Source organism: Rhinoraja longicauda, chromosome 10 (assembly GCF_053455715.1).
Source record: "Rhinoraja longicauda isolate Sanriku21f chromosome 10, sRhiLon1.1, whole genome shotgun sequence".
Lineage (NCBI taxonomy): Eukaryota > Metazoa > Chordata > Chondrichthyes > Rajiformes > Arhynchobatidae > Rhinoraja > Rhinoraja longicauda.
Genome location: NC_135962.1, coordinates 56,827,073 through 56,836,913, shown reverse-complemented (window position 1 = coordinate 56,836,913; position 9,841 = coordinate 56,827,073). Strand labels below are relative to the sequence as shown.

At 49.8% G+C, this 9,841-nt stretch overlaps 1 protein-coding gene across 1 annotated transcript in view; it reads right to left on the bottom strand.

Annotated features, from left to right (window-relative positions):
* Positions 1-9,841, bottom strand: part of nrxn3a (neurexin 3a) — a 1,276,003-nt gene that overhangs the window by 40,336 nt on the left and 1,225,826 nt on the right. Inside the window, exons 19-20 of the mRNA XM_078406911.1 lie at positions 7,386-7,478; positions 488-774 (exon numbers count right to left, since the gene is read on the bottom strand). Of these exons, the coding sequence (XP_078263037.1) occupies positions 488-774; positions 7,386-7,478 (380 nt within the window). The remainder of the gene's footprint in view (positions 1-487; positions 775-7,385; positions 7,479-9,841) is intronic.

The following is a 9,841-nucleotide window of genomic DNA, read 5'->3' as shown; positions in this document are numbered from 1 at the left end:
CTTGCACTGAACGTTATTCCATTATCATGCATCTGTACGCTGTAAATGGCTCGATTGTAATCATGCGTTGTCTTTCTGATTGTGGATGATCAGCCATGATCACTGTGAATGGGGGTGCTGGCTCGAAAGGCCGAATGGCCTCCTCCTGCACCGATTTACTATGTTTTCCAACTGGTAAAGCCAAGCTGAAAAACACCACCCCCACTCCCCTCCCTCCCTCCCTCCCTCCCTCCCTCCCTCCCTCCCTCCCTCCCTCCCTCCCTCCCTCCCTCCCTCCCTCCCTCCCTCCCTCCCTCCCTCCCTCCCTCCCTCCCTCCCTCCCTCCCTCCCTCCCTCCCTCCCTCCCTCCCTCCCTCCCTCCCTCCCTCCCTCTCTCCCTCCCTCCCTCCCTCCCTCTCCCCCACCCCCCCCTCCCCGTGCCAGCACGAAGACCGCTCGGTGCGAAGGCGAGGCATTTTACCGGGTTGATCTTCATGGTTCCCCGCACCTTCCTGGCAGTGGTAGTGGCCATGGTGGTGGTGGTGGCCATGATGGTGGTGGACATCTCGACGGGCAAGGTGGTGGCCGCGGGCTGGTTGATGATCACCGGCGTGATGTCGCCGACAAGCCGCACCGTGCCGTTGACCCTGACATTGGGGTGGTTCTCGGCCGCCATGTTGAGGACCTTCAGGCCGTTGTAGTAGAGGCCGGACATCTGCCCCTGGAACGGGCGGCTCCTGTTCTTCCCGCCAATGGTGATCTGGGCCTGGGTGTTGAAGATCGTGAGCATGCGGCCTGCCAAAGAGAAAAGGTATCGCCCCGATCATTGTCCACGCTCCATCATGCTCCCCATTCACACACACACTCACACACGCACACACGCACGCACACACATGCACACACGCACACACGCACACGGACGCACACACACACACACACCATGAGAGGAATAGATCGGGTAGATGCACAGTCTTTTACCCAGAGTTGGGGAATCGAGGACCAGAGGACATAGGTTCAAGGTGTAGGGGAAAAGATTTAATAGGAATCTGAGGGGTAACCTTTTCACACAGAGGGTGTTGGGTGTATGGAACGAGCTGCCAGAGGAGGTAGTTGAGGCTGGGACTATCCCATCGTTTAAAAAACAGTTGGACAGGTACATGGATAGGACAGGTTTGGAGGGATATGGACCAAGCGCAGGCAAGTGGGACTAGGGTAGCTGGGACATTGTTGGCCGGTGTGGGCAAGTTGGGCCGAAGGGCCTGTTTCCACACTGTATCACTCTATGACTCTATGACATACATACACACGCACGCACAACAGTGTGTTTATTTCCCCGCAAAAATAAATGTAATAAATTATTGCAAGAATAATATGTACAATACGGAAACAATGCCAAACTCACCAAAAACTCACCGCCATAATACACAAATCACCCAATTATCCAAATAAATATTCTTAAATGTCATGTGTAGGAAGGAACTGCAGATGCTGGTTTAAACTGAAGATTGACACAAAAAGCTGGAGTAACTCAGCGTACAGGTGGCATCTCTGGAGAGAAGGAATGGGTGATGTTTCGGGTCGAGACCCTTCTTCAGACAAATTCTTCAATGGCAAATACACCCAACAGTCTTATCGTGGCTTATTGGAGTTCCACAGGGTGTATAGGAAGGAACTGCAGATGCGGGTTTAGTTTAACTAAAGAAAGGTCTCGACCCGAAACATTTAACTGAAGAAGAGTCTCGGACCGAAGCTTTGCCCAATCCTTCTCTCCAGAGATGCTGCCTGTCCCGCTGAGTAACTCCAGCTTTTTGTGTCTATCTTCAGTTTAAACCAGTGTTTGCCTTTCCTTCCTACACTGCTGGTTTAGTTTAGTTGAGAGATAAAACGCGGAAACAGGCCCTTCGGCCCACCGAGTCCGCGCCGACCAGCGATCCCCGCGCACTAACACTATCCTACACACACTCGGGAGAGGTTCCATTTACACCGAGCCAATTAACCTACAAACCCGCACGTCTTTGGAGTGCGGGAGGAAACCGAAGATCTCGGAGAAAACCCACGTTGGTCACGGGGAGAACGTGCAAACTCCGTACAGACAGCACCCGCAGTCAGGATCGAACCTGGGTCTCCGGTACTGTAAGCGCTGTAAGGCAGCAACTCTACCGCTGTACAACTCTACCGCTGTAAGGCAGCAACTCTACCGATGGACACAAATTGCTGGAGTATCTCAGCGGAACAGGCAACATCTCTGGATAGAAGGAATGGGTGACGTTTCGGGTCGAGTTTCGGGTTTCTCTCCAGAGATGCTGCCTGTCCCGCAGAGTTGCTCCAGCATTTCGTGTCTATCTTCGAAGTTCCGCAGGGGTCGGTACGTTGTGTATTAATGATTTGGACGAGGGGGATTGAAGGCTTTGTGACCAAGTTTGCAGATGATAAGAAGGTAGGTGGAGGGGCGGGTAGTGTAGGAAAAAGGCAGGGACTCCGCAGAAGGACTTGGACAGGTTGGGAGAGTGGGCAGACAAGCGGCAGATGGAATCTAGTACAGCAAAGTGTGGAGTCGTGCATTTTGGTAGTAGGAATAAAGGCGTAGACTATTTTCTATGAATAGACCAAGTATTGAAAGATAGGATTAATATGGGATTAATTTGGTCAGCGTGGACATGGTGGGCCGAATGGCTGTATGACTCTTTGACCTTCTCTCCTGCTCTCTCTGGTGAGAGGACAATGAACACGATGATAGTAGGAAGAGTTCAGCTTTGTTAGCATGGTTGCTGCCATCAGTGTGACCATCACAACTATTAGGAGGCATTTGGACAGGTACATGGATAGGACGGGTTGAGAGGGATATGGGCCAAACGCAGGCAGGTGGGACAAGTGTAGATGGGTCATGTTGGCCGGTGTGGGCGAGTTGGGCCAAAGGGCCTGTTTCCACACTGTATCACTCAATGACTGTATGAGAGTTTGTAACGTGCAGGTGAGGTTGCCAACTGTCCCGTATTAGCCGGGACATCCCGTGTTTTGGGCTAAATTGGTTTGTCCCTTACGGGACCGTCCTTGTCCTGTCCCGGGGGGGCACTGAAGGACCGGACGCTGTAGGCTCGGACAGTGTAGGCCCGGACACTGTAGGTCCAGACAATGTAGGCCCGGACAGTGTAGGCTCGGACAGTGTAGGCCCGGGCAGTGTAGGATCGGACAGTGTAGGCCCGGACACTGTAGATCCAGACAATGTAGGCCCGGACAGTGTACGCCCAGACAGTGTAGGCCTAGACAGTGTAGGTCCGGACACTGTAGGCCTGGACACTGTAGGTCCAGACAATGTAGGCCCGGACAGTGTAGGCTCGGACAGTGTAGGCCCGGACAGTGTAGGATCGGACAGTGTAGGCCCAGACAGTGTAGGCTCGGACAATGTAGGTCCAGACAGTGTAGGTCCGGACACTGTGGGTCCGCACACTGTGGGTCCAGACAATGTAGGTCCGGACAGTGTAGGCCCGGACACTGTATGTCCGGAGGCCCGGGTGCCGTCTGATGGAGGTTGCGTAGCAACCCACCTCCCGGCCCGAGCCGAACAGCCTCCCTCTAAGTAAAATAATCAATAGAAAAATGATATATTTCGGAGACGTTGACATTTAATTCACTTCACACGCTGACACTTTTAGATCTAAGGGCGTGTGGCAATCTTTAATTATAAAACAGGGCGGCACGGCAGTGCAGCGGTAGAGTTGCTGCCTTACAGCGCCAGGGACCCGGGTTCGATCCTGACTACGGGCGCCGTCTGCACGGAGTTTGTACGTTCTCCCCGTGACCTGCGTGGGTTTTCTCCGAGATCTCCGGTTTCCTCCCACACTCCAAAGAAAGTACAGGTTTGTAGGTTAATTGGCTTGGGTGTAAATGTAAAATAAATTGACCCTAGTGTGTGTAGGATAGCGTTAGTGTGCGGGGATCGCTGGTCGGCGCGGACTCGGTGGGCCGAAGGGCCTGTTTCCACGCTGTATCTCTAAACTAAACTAAAAAGGTTATCTGCAATAATGTTGAGCTATCTGAGGGCCTGCCCATTAACCGATTAATGATGCCCTCTTTTATGTCCTGCCCACAGCCAGAGTTGGTCCGTTTAATCTTAATACTTTTGCCAGGGACCACATTTGCATTTAAATGTGTTTTACCTGAGGAACATCAATTTAAACCAATTTAACCTCATAGTTGAGTCTTCTTTCTGCATGTTTCAGCACAATATCCTGACTTTTGACAAAGCAAAGGTCAAATCGAAAATTAAATGAAGATAAAAGACAAAGGCAAAAAGGCCCTTTCTTTGAAATCGGAGAACACGACTTGTACGTAAGGTTGCCAACTGTCCTGTATTAGCTGGAGGGGGTACAGCGACAGGTGTTGCATCTCCTGCGGTTGCAGGGGAAGGTACCTGGGGCTTGGGTGGGAAGGGACGAGTGGACCAGGGAGTTGCGGAGGGAACGGTCTCTGCGGAAGGCGGGAAAGAGGGTGGACACGGGTGAAAATGTGGCCCGTGGTGGGATCCCGTTGGAGGTGGCGGAAATCTGTTGCGACTAGGCGGAGCTGGGGCTACCGAGGAGACATGAGTGAGGGCCTCGTCTATGATGGGACATGGGAACCTCCGCTCCCTAAAGAATGAGGACAAGTTTAGGTGAGACGGGTAAGATTTAATAGGAACTTGAGGGGCAACTTTTTTTAAACGGAATGGCGGGCATGTGGAACGAGCTGCCAGAGGAGGTAGTAGAGGCAGGTGTTACAACAGCATTTAAAAGACATTTGGACAGGTACCTGGATAGGAAAGGCTCAGAGGGAAAAGGGCCAAATGTGGGTAAATGGGGTGAGCTGGTCGAACAAGACGTCCTTGGAAGTAGGGTTGCCAACTTCCTCACTCCCAAATAAGGGACAAAAGGTGAAGGCACTGCCCCACGTGACCTCACCCAGCCATGTGCTCCCGCACCACCAATGGCGGCCGCCCGGGCCGGGAGGCGGGTTGCTACTCAACCTCTAACGGGATCCCACCACAGGGCCTCCGGGCCTACACTGTCTGGGCCTACAGTGTCCGGGCCTACAGTGGCCCCCGGGCCTACAGTGGCCCCCGGGCCTACAGTGTCCGGGCCTATAGTGTCTGGGCCTACAGCGGCCCCTGGGCCTACGGTGTCTGGGCCTACAGTGTCTGGGCCTACAGCGGCCCCTGGGCCTACGGTGTCTGGGCCTACAGTGTCTGGGCCTACAGCGGCCCCTGGGCCTACGGTGTCTGGGCCTACAGTGTCTGGGCCTACAGCGGCCCCTGGGCCTACGCTGTCTGGGCCTACAGTGTCTGGGCCTACAGTGTCCAGGCCGACAGTGTCCGAGCCTACAACACCCCCCGGGCCTAATACGGGACAAGGGCGGTCCCGTATGGGACAAACCAATTTAGCACGATATTGGGGATGTCCCGGCTAATACGAGACAGTTGGCAACCCTACTTGGAAGGCAAACAGTGGAGGCCCTGCAGCAGCCTGGGGCTCGCCTGGATCGAGCACCGCACCGTGAGACCTCGTGTGCAGACTGTTTAGTATGTTTTAAGTTTAGAGATACAGCGCAGAAACAGGCCCTTCGGCCCACTGTTTCCGCGCCGACCGGCGACCCCCGTACACTAACACTATCCTACACTCACTGGGGACAATTTTCAATTTTTTTAACCCAAGTCAATTAACCTACAAAAACCTGCACATCTTTGGAGTGTGGGAGGAAACCAGAGCACCCGGTGAAAACCCACGCAGGTCACGGGGAGAACGTAAAAACTCCGTACAGACAGCACCCATAGTTAGGGTTGAACCCGGGTCCCTGGCGCTGTGAGGCAGCAAGTCTACCGCTGCGCCAATGTGCCGCCCTTTGGTCTTTGAAAATGGCACCAAAACCTGGCGTCTTTGGCATGCATAAAGGAGTATTTCTGTACACTTTGCTAATCGTGGATTGTGCTTTGTTAGGGCAAGACTCTACTGGGCTGTATGTAAGAAAATAATTTCACTGTGGATGTGGAGAGGATGTTTCCACTAGTGGGAGAGTCTAGGACCAGAGGCCACAGCCTCAGAATTAAAGGACGTTCTTTTGGGAAGGAGATGAGAAGGAATCTCTTTAGTCAGAGGGTGGTGAATCTGTGAAATTCTTTGCCACAGAAGGCTGTGGAGGCCAAGTCAGTGGATATATTTAAGACAGAGATGGATGGATAGATTCTTGAATAGTATGGGTGTCAGAGGTATAGTGTAGGAAAAAAAACTGCAGATGTTGGTTTAAAATGAATGTAGACACAAAATGCTGGAATAACTCAGCGGGTCAGGGAGCATCTCGGGAGAGAAGGAATGGGTGACGTTTCGGGTCGAGATCCTTATTCAGACCGATCAGTCTGTCAGAGGTTATGGGGAGAAGGCAGGATGGAGAATGGGGTTGGGATGGAGAGCTAGATCAGCCATGATTGAATGGCGGAGTAGACTTGATGGGCCGAATGGCCTAATTCTACTATCATCACTTGTGACCTTCTGACTGTGCGTCCTGACAAGTGCCTCCATGAACCTCCCCAAGGTTTGGACGAGGCCCTGTCGGAATAACCGATCCACTCTGTACGTTAGCCGACGAGCCCCTCCCAAACAAAGACCGAACACAATGGTGCCCTGTGGTGTGATCCTGCTTTGCACAGGACGCCTTGGTCTCCAATGAAGGCAGGTCAGGGCCATCTCTGAACACCAAAAAAAAAGTAAATCTTCCATTTGCCCTCCAGCACAATTTCAAGAAAACAGTTTCAAAGCAAACATCACGAGGTTAGTGAGCATCAAATCAAGTTCAAGATAAATTCAATAACTATGCATGCAGCAAGTTGAATATTAAACCCGAGTCATATTACCTTTAACAATGAGCGTTAAAGGGACTTTATTAATTAGGTTCTTGGGTATACGTTGATAGATATATATTTTTTAAAACTCCATTTAGGTTAATTTGAAGTTGCTTATAAAATAAATATTAAGGTTTTCGAGTGGACTCCATTTTAGAATCAAACTTATTTTCTACAAATTTAGCAGAACCCAGTGAATTATCTTGTGAGACACATGTTACAATTTGCCTTTGTAGACAAAGTCCATGCATAACTTAACAAGAAGCCAAAACACTGACAGTCCCTTTAACTACTGTTTAATAATGCTAAATTATGAAGATATTTATCAATATAAAAAAAAGCAGCAAGTTATCAATTACATTAAGTCAAGACCTTAAGTCCAAGTTCAATAGCCAAGATTATTAATTTTTTTAAATATAAAGTTACTTGTTTTAACAATCAAGACTTTAATGCAAGCTTTAGGTTTTCCTTTCCTTTTAAAATAAAGAGAGCACAGAAGTGAAAGAGTTAATGTTAAAAGTTTTTAATGGAGATTTACCTTTCTCTTGCAGCCACTCATCAAATACTATCCCTCTGAATTTTTTTGGGACTTTCGTTTTAGCAATCGCCAGGCGTTCATTATCAATGTTTCCTTTAAAGTTTAAAGAGAGAGCTTAAAAGAAAAAAAATCTGGAACGTCAAGGGTTAACACCGAACATCTTACATTTTAAATTGCAAATTGTTTTGTTGTGAAATAAATAAAACTTCAGTCGACATCAGGATTTTTGTTTAAGGGCTGTTTGAGATTTATAGAGTCTTCAAGTTAACGTGCTCTTAAAGTTGTGCTGAGTTTATCTTTACAAAATATTGAGGTTGTAATGGCATTAAATTGGCACTGTTATTTCCCTTGGTTTTTATGCAGCCAGGTGGTCATCTTCGAACCGATTTCAAACGGGTTTGGGTTTGAATGGTTAGTTTCGTTTAGTTTAGACATTACAACGCGGAAACGGCGCCTTCGACCTGCCGAGTCCACGCCGACCAGCAATCACCGCACAAGAGCACTGAATCAGTCTAGCACAACCAGAGAAAGAGCGGTCCTGAACTACTGTCTACCTCATTGGTGACCCTCGGACGACTCTTGATCAGACTTTGCTGGCTTCACCTTGCATTTAAACTTTATTCCCTATATCATGTATCTGCACAGTTTGAGAATAAGGGGTCGGCCATTTAGAACGGAGATGAGGAAAAACTTTTTCACGCAGAGAGTTGTGAATCTGTGGAATTCTCTGCCTCAGAAGGCAGTGGAGGCCAATTCTCTGGATGCTTTCAAAAGAGAGTTAGATAGAGCTGTTAATGATAGCAGAGTCAGGGGGTATGGGGAGAGGGCAGGAGCGGGGTACTGATTATGGATGATCAGCCATGATCACATTGAATGGCGGTGCTGGTTCAAAGGGCCGAATGGCCTACTCCTAGTTAAGCAAAGGGGACGTACAACGAGATCTGGGTGTCCTAGTGCATCAGTCACTGAAAGGAAGCATGCAGGTACAGCAGGCAGTGAAGAAAGCCAATGGAATGTTGGCCTTCATAACAAGAGGAGTTGAGTATAGGAGCAAAGAGGTCCTTTTGCAGTTGTACAGGGATTTAGTGAGACCGCACCTGGAGTACTGTGTGCAGTTTTAGTCTCCAAATTTGAGGAAGGATATTCTTGCTATTGAGGGCATGCAGCGTAGGTTTACTAGGTTAATTCCCCGAATGGCGGGACTGTCATATGTTGAAAGACTGGAGCGACTAGGCTTGTATACATTGGAATTTAGAAGGATGAGAGGGGATCTTATCGAAACGTATAAGATTATTAAGGGGTTGGACACGTTAGAGGCAGGAAACATGTTCCCAATGTTGGGGGAGTCCAGAACCAGGGGCCACAGTTTAAGAATAAGGGGTAGGCCATTTAGAACTGAGACGAGGAAAAACGTTTTCAGTCAGAGAGTTGTGAATCTGTGGAATTCTCTGCCTCTGAAGGCAGTGGAGGCCGATTCTCTGGATGCTTTCAAGAGAGAGCTAGGTAGAGCTCTTAAGGATAGCGGAGTCAGGGGGTGTGGGGAGAGGGCAGGAACGGGGTACTGATTGTGGATGATCAGCCATGATCACATTGAATGGTGGTACTGGCTCGCAGGGTCGAATGGCCTCATCCTGCACCTATCACTTATGAACATTCCTTTCCCCCCCCCCCACAAGTTTCATAATGCTCGTTCATGAGCCACAGGAGCCGAATGAGGCCATTCGGCCCATTGAGTCCACACCGCTGATCTATCTCTCCCTCCTAACCCCATTCTCCTGCCTTCTCCCCATAACCCCCGACACCCGCACTAATCAGGAATCCACCTTAAGAATATCCACTGACTTGGCCTCCACAGCCGTCTGTGGCAATGAATTCCACAGATTCACCACCCTCTGACTGAAGAAATTCCTCCTCATCTCGTTTCTAAAGGTACGTCCTCTTATTCTGAGGCTGTGCCCTCTGGTCCCAGACTCTCCCACCAGTGGAAACATCCTCTCCACATCCACTCTCATCCAAGCCTTTCACCAACAGGGATGTGGGTGTAAACCACAGTGCTTACAGGGAGTACGTGCAAACTCCACACAGACTGCACTGGAGGTCAGGGTTGGATCCAAGCTACTGGAGCTGTAGCATTAACTGCTGCATCAGTGTACCTGCTACAGCGTCACTAAGTCAAAGGTGCTATACAAATGAAAGATCTTGCTGTTGAGCTCAATTAAGCATCGAAATTAGGACCATTCTAAGTCTGTGTAGGAAGGAAATGCAGATACTGGTTGATATCGAAGGTAGACACAAAGTGCTGGAGTATTTCAGCGGGTCAAACAGCATCCCTGGAGGCACGATGGCACAGCAGTAGAGTTGCTGCCTTACAGCGCCAGAGACCCGGGTTCGATCCCGACTAAGGGTGCTGTCTGTACGGAGTTTGTACCTGCGTAGGTTTTCTCCGAGATCTTCGG